Source organism: Caretta caretta, chromosome 10, assembly GCF_965140235.1.
Source record: "Caretta caretta isolate rCarCar2 chromosome 10, rCarCar1.hap1, whole genome shotgun sequence".
NCBI lineage: Eukaryota > Metazoa > Chordata > Testudines > Cheloniidae > Caretta > Caretta caretta.
In genome coordinates, this window is record NC_134215.1 from 4,276,030 (window position 1) to 4,294,259 (window position 18,230).

The 18,230-nt window shown below is 48.1% G+C and overlaps 1 protein-coding gene across 1 annotated transcript in view; it reads right to left on the reverse strand.

Moving 5' to 3' along the window:
* Position 1: 1 nt before the first annotated feature.
* Positions 2-18,230, reverse strand: part of SYNGR3 (synaptogyrin 3) — a 40,865-nt gene continuing 22,636 nt past the window's right edge. The window contains exons 3-4 of the mRNA XM_048866780.2: positions 11,744-11,886; positions 2-5,691 (exon numbers count right to left, since the gene is read on the reverse strand). Coding sequence (XP_048722737.1) covers positions 5,482-5,691; positions 11,744-11,886 — 353 coding nt within the window. The 3' untranslated portion in view covers positions 2-5,481. The remainder of the gene's footprint in view (positions 5,692-11,743; positions 11,887-18,230) is intronic.

An 18,230-nucleotide genomic window follows, 5' to 3' on the forward strand; every position in this document is an offset into this window, starting at 1 on the left:
CTTCTATTAATTTTTAAATCTTTATTGAAAATAAGTTGCAGTTGGTACACGGACACTGAAAATACACAATCACAGATTGTTCTTTCAAAAGATCAATACAAAAATTGTAAACATTTTTATTTACTTCCATACATAGTCCACTTTATACTACAATGCACGTAGGGTTATTGACAACTGCAACTCTTTGAAACGGTCTGCTTGTAAAGAGGTATCTGGAAAAATTAAATTCGCAAACCACATTTGGTATCAGTTTGATATTAAAAACTATTAAAGAATCTGAGGTTTAAATGCATATTGCAACAAAATACAGGCAGCTAAATTTGGGCTTCAAGTTGATGCATGAAAAGGCCATTGTTTAAGCCTCAGTTGTGAGGTGGTTTTTGTTTTTTTACATGAATGGCCCCAAGAAGCACTGTTTGTTAAAGTACCATGAATAAATGTATAATGGAAATGGACTAACAGGCCACACACACACACTCACACTAGAAAAAAGGCCAAAAAGTGAGTTTGTGGTAGTTCTATATAAAAGAAATACTGATTCCATGGAAATGACTTAGTGATAAATGATGTCTTTAAAGTTAGCCTGGATCACACCTGCAGCATGTAGAACTGAAACATAATCTGCAAACACTAACTTTTTGATTTGTGGTGGGAGAGAAGAGGGAGTGTGAATTATTGGGAATGCAGACCTGAGGAAAAATAAGAAAGGTACATGCTAGAATAGTAAGTGCTAAGTATTAACATGAACTGATCTTCACCATAGCTGTGAAGTAGGGTAAGTACTATGGGCACTTTACAGGCCAGGAAACTGGCCTACTTCAAAGCATCTGTGCAAAAAACAAAACTTAACTCTGTGGTGGTGATGAGAGTACTAGGCCAGGGACCAAACTCTGTACACTATTTTAAAGACATTTTGTTATGGACAGAAAAAAAACAAACTTTTCTACTAAACCTCAGTTTATCATGTCATCTTTACTCACGGGGAATAATGAAAAGGTAGGAAATGATAGTTTTTCCTTAGTGAGACATTGCCAATATACAGCTGTTCTTTTGACCCTACAATATTGAACATGCGAAAACAACAATGACGCTTACGCAAAAGCACGCTGTTTGCTTGTTAACCTCGGTGTTGAAATGTCTCTCTGTTACTGCACCAAGGCATTCTGTATCAAGGCTATTTCTATAGAACAACTCTCCAGCAAGGCATATGTGACTTGTTTGTTTTTTTTTTTTAAAAAAACACACTATTCTTTTTACACCCAAACTTCATGCTAACACTAATGAAGAAGCTTTCAGCAGACTAGCCTGAGAGCAGCATAAACTGGCCCTCTGTATGGTAAATTATCTACTGGGCTTTTGGCGATCTCTAGAGAACACGATGCAGTATATATTTAAACAGCCTGTAAAAACGGCATATGGAGAGCGCCTGGCATGACGCTCAAATTCACAGCAAAATCCTGGCATGCTTATAAGATTTGGTCTGGATCGTTACAAGAAAAGCAGCTAATATCTACTGAACCACAGTGAATTTACAACAGAAAAATAGGGAAGAGAAAGGGGTGATCTGACTAAGTAATATGTGAACCCCCAATTCACGTACAACAATTACTATACTGACATCTAGTAATTTGCTAACCATAGTCCAAAAGAATCTATTTAATGACATCTGTATCTGTGTACATTAGTCTACTTCACAATTCACTGACACGTAACAACAGTTAATAAACAGCATTATTAACACTTAAAATGGCTACAGGGAACGCCTTGGAATCTTGCAAACTGCTTGGAAACAAGATTTAATGCAAGTGGTAGGCATGTCTCATTACCGGCTGCAGTGAGGTCAGATGTCTTATGCTACCTTTAAGCCTATTTGTTAATTCAGAAGTTTCTTTAACAGCTAATAATCTATGCTACTACCCAGTAAAATAGTTTAAACAGGAAGTTCACCACACTGGCAAACAAGCCAGAACATTTCTTTTGTTAAAAGTTTTTCAAATACTGTTTCCAAGGCAGGTGTGACTTGCGCATTTCAATACAACATTAATTACACTTCTCTGACGTGACTGGATAAAACAGCCTCATGGGGCTGTGTGTAATTCATCACTGTGGCCTAGATGGGGCAGCAAGTGTGCAGTGACTACCCATGCTTCCACACGGCTTTCCCAACACTAAAGGCAGATCAGCTTTGAGTCCATGGAGGCTGGAGCATGGCACTTGCTTTTATTCTCTTAAGCACCAATGCAGCAGGGAGTGGAGTAACTGGGAGACGGAAGGGTTTCAGCAGCAGAGAGCAGGGCAGGACTTCCTTCAGCTGAGCAAGTGCTGCTGTAGTCTCACCTTGCACTGACCGAGTCGGTTACAGCTTTGTACGCCTCTGATTCTAAGCCAGTAGCAATCTGCAGGGCTTCCCTGCCACCACTAAAATTTCCCTGGTGCTTAATCCGCCTCCCCAAACCTGGAAGAGCAGCCAGTTTCCTAAGGGGGGTCACATTAAAAGTGTCATTAAACATAGTGACTATTTGAGCGAAGATTGGCAAACGAAATGCGGCCCTAAGGAGAGCAAGGTGCCCTTTGTGAAGTTAACGCCTGCAGGTGTCGAATCACAGCCACATTGTCTTTCCTGTGTTCCTCAAGCAATACTTTCGGGTTGCTGCCCCCAAGGCCAGTCATTATTGGTGTGTCTGTGCGGGGCTATATTTTTTTGCACTGACTGTACTCTTGTCCAGACCTCGGCGGAAACCCACTGAGTGCTCCGTTTGGGGAGGAAAAAATGAGAAAATGCAATGTAGGCCTCGGGTGCTTACATTCATATTGTAATAGTTAGCGCATTTACACCACTGATCAGGACAGTTCCAGCAGTCAGACAGAACTCAGTTCTTTACAGTTACAAGGAAACTCTGGAACAGGTATATAGTTAGAAAAAATACAATGTACTGAACAAACATCTCACATGTACAATCAATTTAAGGAAACATTTAAACGGATTATAATTTTGCTAAAATATAAACACGTGTTTTGTGCTGCTAAATTTTCAGTGTTCCCTCTAAGGAAAATACTGCTACAGCTCTACTATACCCTGTATGAAAATAATTTGATTTTTTTTCTCCCGCAAGACTGATTTGGGAGAGAATCACAATGGTCATATAATTAACGTAGGTGTATAATGCGCTGGGATTCAGAGGTTCTTTGTCTTCTTAATGGGAGGGTTTCTCAGTGCGTTCCTGTCAACTGCAATCTCCCCTAATGCATTTGCCTGTTGCATCTCCCTGCTTCAGGCCAGCAGGAGGCGCCTGGCTAAAGAAGAGCAGCAGCCTGCGGCTTGTCCAGCTCCTTTCCTGTCTGGGACAGGAACCCCTTGGCCATGGGACTGAGTGATGCAAAAATTCTCAGGCGTTTGGAACGTCAGCTTGGGTGCAAGTTCATCTCAAAGCAGTGCCAAAAATGACTGAAATTAACCAGGGAGAAGTTTTTAGTTTGGTCACTGTAATGTGAAAATCCTGCTCCGCTTTAATATTCTAGACACTGGCAGCTAAGCTTGTGTCTTTCAGGTGCAGTAAAAGTAACTTTCACTGGAAATGCATATTTTAATCCTTTCTGAACAGTCAGGAGTTCAAGTAACTCCGTTTTCTCAGTGACAGAAACTGCTTATGACTGTGTCTCACTGTTAATTATCGTATTTATTTGCAATTTAAATAGCTGTTGAAATGAGCCGAATTAACGATGACAAAAATGTTTTTTTACTACAAGAAAAGTGGGGGAAAGTCATTTTAACTAGTTGCTCATCACAAGGTCAGAAGTCATAAGACCTTTCAACTGCCTCATTAACACACATTTTGCAAACAAGAAATATACTTTTGAACTGGCTCTTGTTAAAAAAAAAAAATTAACCAAATAAAATTGATCCAGATTAGCAATGGATGATCTTAAATACAGAGCAAAGCTCCCATCATGGCAGTAGGATTGCCAACATTTAACTCATCCAGATGTGTCTACTATCCTTGAAGTTTGTCCTCAGAAAGAAAATGCCACAAACCTCCCACCATTGATCAGCTGGATAACCGGGGGACTGTGAGCTGGGACAGAGTATTACTGGGATAGACTATCTACTGGATTTTGTATGGTTTACATTCATTTGATTCTAATAAGCCCATCATTTTGCAAATGATAACTAAAATTCAGGCATTTTCCCCCTTACATTTTATATGAACTCACTTTTTTAATTCTCTCACATTAATTGAAGATATGGGTCCTGGTTTACTCCTCATTTACTGCTCACGCTACCCACCTGAATGGCTTTTCAGTCTTGCTTTATAACATCTGAATGGATTCCATATTTTTAGTGGCTGCAATGTAACAATATATTCACACCTGAGTTTATTTGCTTCTGTTAATGGCAGATGGTGGCACTTGCCAGTATCAAAATAAAGCCAGGCTTTCCATTTGATTAGATTTCAAGTTGAGTCACTGTGTTTTAACACACCCACACGACTTGTGTCGGAAACTTTAAATGATAGAGTAAATAACTGTTCAGTGTCACTGGTAGCAACCCATTGTAAATTTGCAAACTGTTTAGTATGACAAACTTTACATTGACGCTGCACTGTGACATCCTGTATTTCCCATCAATAAGTGGTCTTTCCAATTAGCAGACAATCAGTTGCAGAATTGTTTTCCAAACCAAGCTGAGAACAGTCGTTTTTAATTCCCTAAACAGATACAATGTTGAAGCAGGTAAGAGATTTGGTTATTCAACATTTTTTTTAAAAAAAGCAAAAGCAAAAGCAGTTGATGCCTGAATCCTAAGCTAAAGTTTGCAACATCTGTTCATTTTTTTTGTACAGTAAATATATACAAATTAGAAACAACACCGAGATGATTCTTTTTTCTTTTTAAATTTGGCACTGTTCATAAACTCTAGTTTCTATGCAGCACAAGGAAGCTCTGTAGTGGCTTCTTGCAGTGGGAAGGTATGAGGCGAGAATGAACGGGAGCTGTGTGAGCAAGCCCGGGTTCATCAAAATGAGAACAATTCTGTGTTAGCTCTGGAAGAACGAGATAACCATCAACTCATCAGCTGCTGTGTTTTCTAACAGGAGCATTATTGTCTACTTTCCCAGGCACTCAGCAAAATTCAGTGCTAATGTTTGGCATTCAAACAAGTCAAAGAGAATTGTGGTGTTGTTTTTGTGGTTGCCTCGTGTATTTTGTGTAGTAGCAACCTTCCTTCTGTTTCAAACTTAGAGGGTTTCAGAGTAACTTAGAGGGAACACTGCTTGTATAAAAAAAACCCTTAGGTGTAAGACAAGAACCAACACTACTGTACAGAATTCACTGCACAACTAGGTAATAGTACGTTACCCAGCACTGACTGGCCACATTAAGGAAATGGTACTAAATACACTTGCAATCAACCAGTTAATTGTACGGCACCATGGGGAGACTTTGTCTATTCTGACATGACTGTGTTGAGCCCTCTGTCCTTTAGTAAGTTGGCACCTGGTAACCTTTTGGACTGGTGTCTATGGTCTCAGTAAAGGGTGGGCTCTGATAGGTTTCCGTGCTTTCGGTGCCGCCGCCAGTAGGGTATCCTGGGTATCCTGTATTGGGGTCAGTGGCAAACTGATCCGTGGCAAAGAGAGACATGTCAGTCCCCAGGTGGTACCTCTGCATGGCCATCAGCGTCAGGGCAACCTTTAATGAGGATCGGAGAGTTAGTGAAGACATCAGCAGTTCATGACACGGTGTTCCTAGACAGATGTTTCCACCCTTCTCTGCCTGTTCATCACCTTACATGGAGGCCTGCGTGCCTTCTCCCATCCAGCCCCCTATGTGTGGTACCGTCAGCCCCATCCTTCCATGCCTACGTCCAAAGGCCACGTCCTTCCTGCTGCCGCCAGGGACTCTATGACTTGTTCCCCTTCCCGAGCCTCTGTGTGTGTCAGGCCTTCGACTGTGATTGCTACAGGCCAGGGGCCACCACCCCTAGGTGAGTGTGTGCAGAGCCCCTACTGCCGAGCAGGGCTACAGCCTACATTGCTGGAGCCTGCCCCTTGCGTGGTAACCAACAGTTCAACTGCAATAACTAACATGAGGCTAAAGGACGTGTTTCCACACACCGCCAGGTAAAAGCCAGAGTCTGTTTGGGGCTGACAGGTCTCGCTGCCTGGGGTCAATGGAACCAGCTCTCCAGAGCCAGGAAGTGTTGGGTGATGTTCCCACCCCTGGCTGGCCAGTCAGATATGGGGGCAGTACAAGGCCCTCCGAGACTGAGAAAAGCCACACAGTGCCCCACAGCACCAGGCAGGGGCTCCGGCTCAGCACTGACGGTGAGAGATGAGTCCCAGCGATTCAGGCACCAGGACCACCGCCAGGAGCACACCTGGGTTTCCGGTGGTCTCTGGTCAGCAAACCTTTATATTATTGCGCGTGCGCGCACGCATGTCCCCAGGGCTTAAACTCCAGTCAGGTGAGAAAAGGGCCAGAGGGAACCGTGCCCTCTACCCAGGAACCGCCTGGCTTTAGAGACTCGTTTTATTGTCCTCTCAACTCAGAGGGCCGCTTGCTCTTGGGCTGGCGTTGCTGTAACCACCGGCAAAATTCAGGTCATTGTACTGAGTCAAATCTTGGTAGCCTCATAAACCCAGCAAGTAGGTCAATTCTGCAGAGACTCCTTGACCCCTTTTTTGAGGTTACAGATATTCAGGTCATAGACCGTGGGAGATGTGAACAGCGGCACTGCTGGAATGACACACCTGCTTTTAGATCAGGCTGGTTCATTAACAATTCAATTAGTTTACACATGACAGGCCTGTGGAAAACTGCCTGCAGAAGCTGCGAGTCGCTGCATCTGTCTCTGCCATGTCTCACTTTGATATACTACCAGTGCCCATGTAATATCTGTTTATTTTCTGTGCATTGATTATGTAAAGCACAAGGGTTTATTAGCAACAGCAGCAGGCTCAATGTCAGAACAGCTCTGCACTGACTGGGGGGAAAGAAGCCAGTGGCAAAGAAGTCCAACCACTTCAAAATTGTGACTCAACACCTAGGTAATTGCACAAAACTCAGCAACATTATCAGCCAGTTTCATGAACAGGCTGTCAAAATCCTGGTCGCAGATCTGTGCTGTTGTCATAGTCTTCACTCTGACCCCCCCCACTGACATCAGGATGGGACCCGCCCAGGGCGAGAATACGGAACTGGCAGGAAGGACCCCAGCCATGTGCACCTGGGAGCAAAATTTTCCCAGTGCTTCTGTGAAAGGCTTCATTCATCTTGGGAAAGGAGTTTACAGGGAACCACATAGCTGGCTTTGGTATGAACTCACCGGATTGCTCTTGAGGCACAGGGCCAGTGCAGCGACACACTGGGCCTGTGCACACAGAACCAGAGACCCAGAAGCACTCAGCACCCAGCAGCTCCCACTGAGAACTATGGAGAATCCCCAGCCCTGAGTGCAACGGGTGCTCCTAGGACCTATGCTTTACTGCAAAACTGTCCAAAAGGCTTGGGGTATGGACTGGAGAGCGGATTGTTTGTGTCCCAAACTGAACAGCTGGAGGAAGCCTGGCTGGTTGGTGGATTGGTAATGGGGATTGTGGTGGGGCAGAGCCCCACCCCCTGAGAAAAAGGGCTGAACCAAGCCAGAGAGGCTGCGCGGACCAGCAGCCAATCAGTGAAGGCCTGGGGAGAGCCAATCAGGGTAGGGAAAGGGGCAGCCAATCAGGACCAGACTAGGTCCTATATAAAGGCTGCCCAGGTAGGGAGAAGGCAGTCACTTCCTGATCTCCAAGGGAGAAGGACTGGCTCCTGATGAAAGGAGTAGGACCTTAGCCAGAACAGTGCTGGGCAGGCCTGGGGGAGCAGATAGGGGCTCCGGCCAATTACCTGCCAGGCTGCGGCCCTGCTGCAAAGGGTCAGGAAGGTGCACAGGGCCACAGGGGAAGTGGCCCAGGGAAACTGAGTACACAAGAGGGAGAGAAGAAGGGTAGAGGGAGGCTGCCACTAGAAGGTCTCTGGGTTGGGGCCCAGAGTAGTGGGCGGGCCTGGGTCCCCCTGCTTTCCACTGCACCTGGCCATTGAGGAGGGAGGCCGAGACAGACTGCAACTGGCCCCTGAGATAAGAAGCTAGACTACTTGCGGTTGGCCACCGGGGCAGGTGCAGACAGAAGGACTGCTGTTAACAACGCCCCCAGAAGGGGGTAAGACTGACGCAGTGGGCATTGCTGGAGGGCCGTGTCCTGAAGCAGACAAGGACTGTCCTGAAGAGGACACTGCTGAGCAGGGAGCAACGCGGGTCCCAGGGCAGTAGAGCAAATGATGGGCCCGACACCATGTGTTGAATACACTCCGCAGCCGTTGAGAGCTAATTCCTGGAGTGACTGGCGGGAGGTGCCAGCGGTGGTGAGTCAAACCCTGTCACAGAGATATACAGCCCTTCCCCGTTGGGTCACTGATGCTATTCTAGCCCCAGTTAGGGAGTGCCCAAAAGCTATTATTGTTGGGAGGCCCTAGCAGAAATGAGTGGGTTGCCATGAATGGGTCTGTACATTGTGGGGGGTATTTGGGCAAGAAACTGCACCATTTTTAGCAAAGCAGCTGCCCAAAAGTCTGCCTGTCTTTGGGCATAAATGGAACTAACCTAATCCATGCAAAAGCCCATCTGGGTCAGCCCCCATCCATCAGACACATCAAAAGCAACAGCCAGGCTGAGTGGTGGTGATCTGGGCAAGGAGGGAAGTTGCCTGGTGGCCAATAAGATGGAGAGCGCATCTCTCCCAATGCATCTTTGTGGACTGCTACATTAAATGCAGAGTGTAGCAATAAAGAGATCAGGGCCCGTGAATTAAGTGGGGCTACAGGGAAGCTGAGATGAAAAAAGATTTATTGGGATAATTATAGAGCCAGGGAGCAGCTAAACTGGTGAGTGAACTGGGGCCAGGCCCAATGCTGGAGAAGCCCAGACTATCCTTTGCGTGAGATGATCCAGTTCCTATAGTGCAGGATGATGGCATTACTGCAGATCTTACAGGGTAACATGCTCACGACGCCGCATAAGGCTTATGTGGGCAATGACAGGAAGCATGGGGGAGCAGACTCTCTCCTGCACACAACCCCAAGCTCTTTAGTAAGCACACAGAGTATTGTCTGACAGATCACTTCAGCTGGATGGCCATGCCCGGTCTGGTTGTGTTACCAGCTGGAGGTGTGAACTCCAACAGGGCATCCGAAGGCCTGGGTCTGAGATTAGCTTTCTGTATGTGGTGCCTATCTAACTCAGGCAGTTATCAGCTTTGCTGTCATATCTCGCACATCTTCTGGGTAAAATTCTGCTGCAAGTCTACGTGGCTCCCAGGTACCAGAGGAGCGTCACGTGGATAGACAACTCCCACCCGTCCCCCACAAAGGAGACAAGCAAAGCAGCTCGTTCTTGCTATTTGGGCTGTGATCTTGTCAGATCTTGCAAGCTAAGCCATGTTAGGCCTGGGCAGTACTTGGGTTAGGGTCGCACATTGCTGTGGGTGCTGCTGACTGGCTTGCAGAGGAAGGTGTAAAACTGAGGTGCATTTGGGTGGTGACTGAAACCACCTGGCGCTCTTTGCAAGAGTCCAGGCATCCTGGACCAATTCTATCTTGGGTGATTCATTCTACTCGTCCTTCCTACGTTTGCCAGGCTGTCTCAATTTGCTGCTCTGAGGATATCCGTTCTTTCCAGGGGACTGTTATGCTCTGAGGCACAACGCAGAGCAGGGCTTGCTGTATCTGGGCTCGCACTGGTTTTTCATACTGTGTGTTTCGTTCCTTTCACTTCACTTATTGCCTTCCTTTCTGGTTAAAGGAAGCACGCTTTGCTTTACTTTCATTTCTCTCGCCCCTGGTGTTAGCAGGGAAGAGCTGACAAATCAAACCAGGGGCCTGGAGGTAGCCTGAGTCACTAATTGGCAGAAAATGGAGACTATCTCCTTCTGGAGGGGAGGGCGCACATGCTAGGTTAGGGAAGGATTTTCCAAAGTACTCAGCACTGGTCTTGCTCTGCTCCCCCGTAAGTCAATGATCAGTGACAAAGCCTCCCACTGCTGCAATGAGACCAGAGTTAGGTCAACATGGAGAGCTCAAAGACAACTTTCCTGCCAGAGGAGGCTTCTGGGAGGCAGCACCTCTCTGGCACTCAGCAGGACAGGCTAGTAGCGGGGAAATATTTCTGAGGGTTTGGGGATTTATTCCTTGAAATCAAATCACTCACCGAGCTCTAACTATAGATACTGAAATGATGGATTTTACTGGCTTGCTTGCTAGTTCCAGTGGCAGGTTCGGGTGCTCAGCACTCCACAGGACTGGGGCCTTGGGAGGCTGGGGGAAGTCTGGAATTCCCCAGACTAAAGGGAGTTATCCACCCAAGTACCCACAAGTTTCAGCCTTACTCCTCAGTGGTTTGACTATAGCTGAACTGCAATTATTTCTTTACTGCAAACCATCTTTGTCTGGCAGAACCCCGGTTCCCCAAATCACATTTCCTAATTCCTCTTTCTGCTGCTCAGTTGTGCTCAGATCAGATTTCATTTCCCTGTTTCTTTTACCTCCCGACCTTTGCTGTCTCTCACTCTTAGGCCCTTTCTGCTGCAAACTCTTTGTTCCTACCGGGGGGTGAATGATCATGGAGCTCCATGTACCCCGGTTACATTCACTGGAGTCTAACAGCTGAGGCCCAGCACCACGCTTGGAAAGCTGGTGTGTGAGTGGCACAGTCAGCTCTTAGACCTTGGAGGATGATGGCTACCAGAGCTCCCACCTCACAGAACAGAGAGGGCAGGACTGGCACAGACTTAGTACTTGTCTATACTAGGAAAACTGAGACACATACTTCTCCATCTGCTCAGCTCCTATGGCAGAAGCTACTGCGGACACGGTGCCGGTGTCTTCCCCCACCTGCTCGGAACCTGGTAAAAACCCTGCCAGTCTCCACTACAACTTCAACTACGCCCCTCCGGAGAACTAGAAGCCTGGCCTTTCCCACAGTCATTGCAGCCTTTTGATTCATCAGGGTGCTGAAATTCCCAGTAATGAAGAAAAAGATCAGTGTGATAACTGTGACAGTGATGACAGGGTGAGTGCAGTCCTGGTGAGATATCTGGGGTATCCCACTGCATCATGGTGAGGTTTCTAGTGATCCTACCACTTTCTCCTCCTGCGCTGTGGCAGGACTGATTTTGGGGTCCCCAAACCATAACTCATACATGGGCATCTAATCGGTCCCTGAGAGTGATTCCAACTGCTCTCTGGACAATGTGTTTTGTTGGCCCCAAATTGTTCTTTTAGCTATAAAAACATTTCTAAAGATTTTTCCCTACTGAAGCTCTGCTATGAAAGAGAATCGGAGCCAGGATTTCCCTCTGTGCTCATGAACTCCCTGCACGGTGACACGTCCCTGAATGAAATAAGAGACACTCTCTTAACTCCGTAAATCATTAAGATCTCAGCACTCGGTGGCTGAGGGCACAGATCCACGACCACTGAGGCCTATGGGAGTCCTGCCCTTCACTCCACTGGGTGCAGGACCCATCACTGAATTCACATCACCAAGGATGAGGAATAGCACGGCCCTGGTAACCATGTGCCTCGGATTAATCTAAGGCAGCGGGCATTGTGCTGCAGTCCCTTGTCCCACCTGGCTATTTCCTGTAGGCCATGATTTCCTCCCACCCACACGTCTGTGATCGGCTGAGCATCTGGAACCTAAACTCACCCAGGAGAGGATGGAGAAGAATGAGAAGGCGATGGCTGCCCGGGCAGCATCTGCTGCTTGAGACGCCCCTTTGCTGTCTGGTGTATGCTGCCATTGGTTGGCCAGGAAGCAGAAAGCTACGAACCACAGGAAGGACCACAAACCTGAAAGAGAAGGAAGGCTGTTAGTGGGGGCCACAGCCACCTGGCATTTCTGCTGCACACCAGGGAGAATCAGACTTTCCGAAAACCAGGCCCCCTTTTTCAGGGGTCCCCGGGAAGCCAGCACATAGGACTGGGTCCATGGAGGCCAATCCCCTGCTACTGCAGACAACCCCCTCCTATCATCCCTTGCATAAACTTACTGAGCTTCACCTGAAAACTAGTTAGATTTCCAGTTGGACCCCCAAGGACAGTGGCACCAAGAAACACCAGTTCCTTCTGACAATCTTGGCCAATGCTGGTAGGTGTATCTGTAGCACCTTTCATTCCAAAGGCCCTCAAAGAATTTTAAACCGATTTTTAGAGCCAGAGCTCAGAAATCCCTACCCAGGCAAGCAGTCCTGTTGCACTCAGTGGGTCTAGTCACACCATTAAGGACTGCAGCCTTGGGCTGTTAAGCTCATGTTCCTACCATACTCAGAGATGGCTTCACCCACCTACCTAATGCAGCCACTGCTGGGTAGAAAGTGGCAGCTGTTTTAACAGCTATCTGTACCCAATGGAAATGGCAGCAGGAAAAGGCAGACTGTAATTCCTTAAGGTGGAATGTGGCCAGGTCAGTGAGGTCAGTGCCCTTACCCTTGATCAGGGCCATGGTTCTGTGTGTTGCATAAGGAACAAGCAAAAGCAGGAAAATGAACTGTTCTTCTTGTGAACCGATTCCACAATCTGCCCATGCAAGAGGCCTCAGGCTCTCTCCACTGCTCTCACATAAACGGGCTATCGTTTCCTAGCCTGACAGACAGGGAAGACAAAGCTGGTGAAGATTTCCTACTGGAATCCAAGGCTGGCTGAGACTGCAGATCCCTCCCGTCCAGTCACTTGACAGCATCCGTAGCTGGTAGTAAGGCCTTGGCGGGGAAAGCAACCCCTATCAGGAAGCAAACACCACTGTCCCTCCCTTCAGCAGAGGGAATCTGTGTTCAGGCATTTGTGCTTTCAGGTGAAACCCTGACTGTCCATGGCAGTTACCACCCCTTCCCCCGGGCACCCTATCCCAACACCAACTGACAACTTCCAAGTGTTGGGAGTATGATGGGAACGCAAACACTGGGAATTGGGCTGCAGCGCTGTCAGGCCGGAGTCTGAGAAATCTTGACCCTTAAAAAGGAAGGTAGCAAGTCACCATAAGGATACGGACGATAAACCTGTGGGGTAAGGTAGCTGCCAAGTCTCTATGTGACTGCGGGGAGAGAAACGAAGCTTGTTTTGTTCCTATTTTACTTTGCTAGAGGCTCTTCAGTACAACACAAAACAGTGTTTTTCTTGGCACCGAGATTTGTGTCCACACGTCCAAGTCTTTCAGTTCCTGCAATTGTGTTAATTATACATTGAAGAAACAGCACAACAATTTCTCCGACTGCAGAGCATGGAAAACACCCCCTAACCAAACAAAGCCAACTCTTTGGACGTCAACTTCCCCCGGGTTCTGTATGATTTGTTGGTCTCCAGAGTGAGGAAGGTCTGTGGACCGTATTTAGCAAAGAAAAGACATTACCAGGTAAACACAGACACATTTTTCCTATTCTTCATCATGCTAAGGGCCACACATCTGTTCCAATGGGGGTTTCACAGCAGTGCCTCCACGGGGAGAAGCAGGATCATCCTTGAAATATGGACAATGAAAACAAGGTCTATTGTATCTCCTCCCTCATCCCCTGGACATTGAGGCTTGGAGAAGACTTCTGCCAGAACAACGGCATTGGCCAAGATAGGATGACCAACATGTATATCTTGCTGAATCTATGTATTGATGGCCATGGGGCTACCCAGCCATTCTCAATGCATGAGACAGGCCTTCTCCGCCAGGCTGTCAGTACTCCTGAGGATTGAACTTTTGATTCTTCGAAAGCTAATCCGATTGGAGATTGTAGCTACTGGAATGACTCTGTAAGTGGAGAGGAGAGACAGTGACACCCACCCAGGGGTTCAGTCTGGAGAGCGCAGCAAGGAGCTGAATGAGGTTCCAAGGTCCTGTGCTCTGACCTGGTGGGGGGGGCAGGGAATAAGGGTTGACACTCTTACCCCATCACCTGGAGGCCTGCCCGCAGGTACTGGAGTCAGTTTCATTGGTTTGACATGGCTGTTGGTTGAATAACAGAGACTGCGCACCAATCAGCAGGATCCATTTATCACTCTCAGGGACCCCAACAATAATCACTTCCCCACCCCCCAAATATCCACTGGGAACCCTGGATAGCTGCTGTGGGGAGGAGGTGGTGGCAAGGCCTGGGAGGCCACTGCAGAAGCTGGGAACAGTAACACGGACATTAGGGCATTGCTGGGGCCTGCCTTCCCATTCTCTTTGGAGTGGCAGGAAATCCCCATCCCACTTTCCCGTCTCCCCAGGGAGGGCGAGAAGGGAGACAAAGCAAGAGCATGTCCATGGCAGCTGTGGACGTGTGAAGTGTTTCCCAGTGCTCTGCTGGGAAGAGGCTATGCTCTGGCATTCCTTGTTCGTTTTCAGTATATATTCATGATTTGCTCCCCCAGCAGGCCCTCCTCCCCTCCGGAGGACAAATTCCCTTTTTGTGCGTGTGCGCACACCCCGAGGAATTGGCACAGGTCCATGACCTGCTCCATCCCACGCTGATCCGCCACGCTGCGCACTGTGAGATGAGCGGGGAAGAAGTGCTGATTTTATTTTACTCATTTATGTCCCTCTTGGAGTTTGCCCCCACGATCTGGCTCCGAGGTGGGCTGGGGGAACGGAGCTCGGAGATGGCTAGCCACTGGAAATATTTCCAGAGCAATCTCCCTGCCATCAGAGACCAGACATGTCGTCTCTCCTCCCCGACATTGGCCCCTTCTGGCTTTCTCAAGGAAGGAGCAACGGACTGACTCCCCCGCAGCTCTAGCTCTCTCTCCTGCATGGGAGCCACATGGGTCCGATAGGTCAGTTTCCCCTGGAGGGCCAGCCTGGGATATCAGCTGGGGATCTCTGGGTTAGAGGAGAGAGCTGGGCCCAAAGGCCCTTGACTGCAGTCTCCATCCGTGCTGTGTCCATTTCCCCCCTTCCAGAGGGAGCTGAGCTCTGCAGCAAGGAGCATGCTGGCTGGGGCAGGCTCTAGGGGCCCGGGCATGAAGATCTTCCATCTGGCATCACCATCCCTTTGGAGTTGAGGGATGTGGGCTCTTGTCCCTAGAATGAGTTTTGTTTCCCCAGTCCTGCCTGGCCTAGCTCACTAGCCCCAGCCATTGCAAGCACCTCCAAAGCAGAGCTGACGGGACAATCTCCCCCAAGGGCAAACGCAGTCCTGGAACACAGCTAGGAATTAGACAGACACTTGACTGAGCCACAGGATTAGTCAGAAATCAAGTTTGAAATTTCCCTCCAAAAAGCTCCGCAGCAGGAGGGCTGTGGGAGCTGCTGGGAGGGGATTGGGACTGAAACTTGGGGGGGTGGGCACACAGACAGGGGCCAGGCATTCCCCTGCTGCTAGTGTCTGACAGGGCTGGTTCTCCGCCCCCCCCCCCCCCCCCCCGGCCTGTAAGCAGGCCAAAGTAGCCACTGTGGACCACAGCATGATGAAGAAAAGGAAGGTGCTAAGATGAACTGTAAAAGTCCGTGGATAATTATAGTTTTGGGAATTGCAGACATCAGAGTGCAAACACCAGGGAAGAGGTGTTACCGCCATAATTACAGCCTGGTTTTAAACAAGCTCACTTCTAAGGGAGCAGCTGTAAGAGCAGATGGAAGAGAAAGCAGCAAATGCTGAACTATACAGCTTCAGTGTCTCTTCTGCTTGTGCCACACTACAGTATTCCATCAACCTGGCAGAGGGAGTCGGGTGTCAAAATTCTCTGTCCCTTTCCAATAACAACCTTTCTGCCTAAAAACCGGGGACGCTCGGTAAGTCTGCACTGCCCGCAGCACCGAGCCTCCCAGCTTGGGCCCCCAGGCTTGCACTACAGGTCTCAAAATGGCTGTGTAGGCATTGCAGCTCGGGCTCTGAGACCCCCCATGAGGAGCAAGGGCCCTGAGCCCAGGCTACTGCCTGACCCCAAACAGCTACATGGCAACTTTAGAGCCCTGCAGCTTGAGCCCCAGGAAACCAATTCAGCTGACCGGGGCTAGCTGCGGCTGTGCGCGACTCTTTTATTGCAGTGTATCGTACCCTCTGAGAACTAGCCTGTATTCACGCTCATTCCACAGAGCCAGGACTTTCCAGGGTACAATGGGTGATGAATACCAAAACAGCCCCAAGCTGGGACAAGCATTCCAGGTCTACCATAGACTGAATGTCCAGTCTTCATCCCAGTGTAAGAAACCTCCTGGGTTAACTCTTTCCTGGCTACTAACCCTTCCTTCCAACCACCATAGACGGTAAACTGTCATTCCTTTTGAGTCGCAGGGGCAATTATATTTTGTGTCTGTCTACAACCATATATGTATACGCGCACACACACACGGCTAGAGTCTCATCTGGTGTACATCGGTGTAGCTCCATTGACAAAACGGAGCTGAGGACGTGCCTCCTAATTAGAGCTGGCCAGAGGACGACAACTCTGTTTTGTTCTGCACTGGAATGGAAACCAAACCTTTGGAAGGTTGTCCGTAAGTGCAACTGTGTCAAAAGGCCCGTTTTCAGATCACAAAGATCGGGTGCGCGCTCTCTCTCTCTCTCACCTCCCAGAAGGTTCATCCTGGCCCTGAGAAACTTTCACTGAAATTGATACATCTTCATGAAACTTTTTGATGTTGACAAAATGGCATACTTGGACGCAAAAACATTCCATCCAAGTATCTACACATCTACTCCTTGTCTTTGTATTTTTGTTACTTCCCAGATGCATTTTCATTGTTTGGAATCTAACCTTTGCATTGTTCTTTGGTTATACAAAGAAAGAATAGGGCAAAGCAGCAGCAGCAACAATCCAAAGGGAAACAAGAAACCCATCCTCATAAGGCAGGAAAAAATGAAAGTCCAGGTACCAGAGGGGGCAGGCTGTAAAGTCTCCAGGGGACTACGTGACACACAGACAATTTCTTTCCACATCCTGGATGAACTTTATGAATGATGTTAATCCTTACTGAATTAGTTTTAACATCTGTGGGGTTCATTGGATTAAAAAATCCAATTGTGCACGTGTTATTGTGACACAGTATGCACCTTTGCAAGTGAGGAGGGGCCATGCTAATGTACTTCCTCTGCTAGTAACCTGCTGAAGCCACCCCCACCCCTGGAGAGGTGCACAGATTAGTTCAGACTGGATTCTCCAGGGCCCAACAGACAAAGGAAGGAGAGAGAGCCTCAGGGCCTCCTTCCTGGACAGGACCCCTGCTCCACACAGCGCTCCAATCCTTTGGGTGGCGTGGGATGGGATGGGATGGATTGAGCCTGCCAGAATCCATGCTAGGGGGCAGAGCTAACTCTGATAAGCCTATTAGCAGGCACATAGGTTCTTCTATTGTTTTCAGTATGGTTTCTCTATAAAGCTTAAGAATAAAGCAGGCGTGCACAGGAAGTGCCGTGTGATACCTTATCACTGTAGCAATTACACCTGTTTACCCTGTCTCTGAAAAGAAAGCCAGCAGGTGTCTCTGGGCTACCTGGCTGTGCTGGGAAATGCACAGTGAAGGCAGGGATCTGTGAAGCCTGGGAATACCCTGGTCAGAAGGGTGAGAGAGATGCAGGTCTCCACCCAGAAAAGCAACAGTTGGGAAGTGGGTGTCCTGGCTGGGCCACCGAGGGGAAATACAGGTGCAGCTGCCCTGGACTGTGACAGATTAATCTGGAGATTTTAAAAAAAATGTAACTGAATTTTAGAGCTGGCACGGTGTGTCGCTCAGCTCAGCTCACTGGCCGCCACTGGCAGGTTTGATGCCCAAGGCCTGTTCGAGCACAAGTGGCTATGACAGTCTTTATCTGTGGGACGACAGAGGCTGCAAACTCCGTGCAATGAAGCACTTTTTTCAGTCTCTGCTGTGCGAGACCTGTTTGTACAGATGCTGGTTATGAAAGCAACTGCCTGCCGTGTACCTGGGAGTGTCTGGGGGCGGGAGTGGGGTGTCTGGGTGCAGTACTACATGTTTTAAAAAAAATGTTTTGGCCAGCAATCATTTTAGAAGAGCGGAACCAGAGAATATACAAACATGGTAAATAGCTGGAGCCAAATTTTTCAAGAATCACCAATAATCACGCCCACCCTAGCACAGGGGCAGCTGGGCAATCAAACCCATTGACAATGCTGTTTTGCATGTGTCAAAGTTGTCAGCTGCACAGGGTTTCTGTCTTTCCTTGCAAAGGCCATGTCCAGGTGTTTGCACATGGGCACACAAGTGG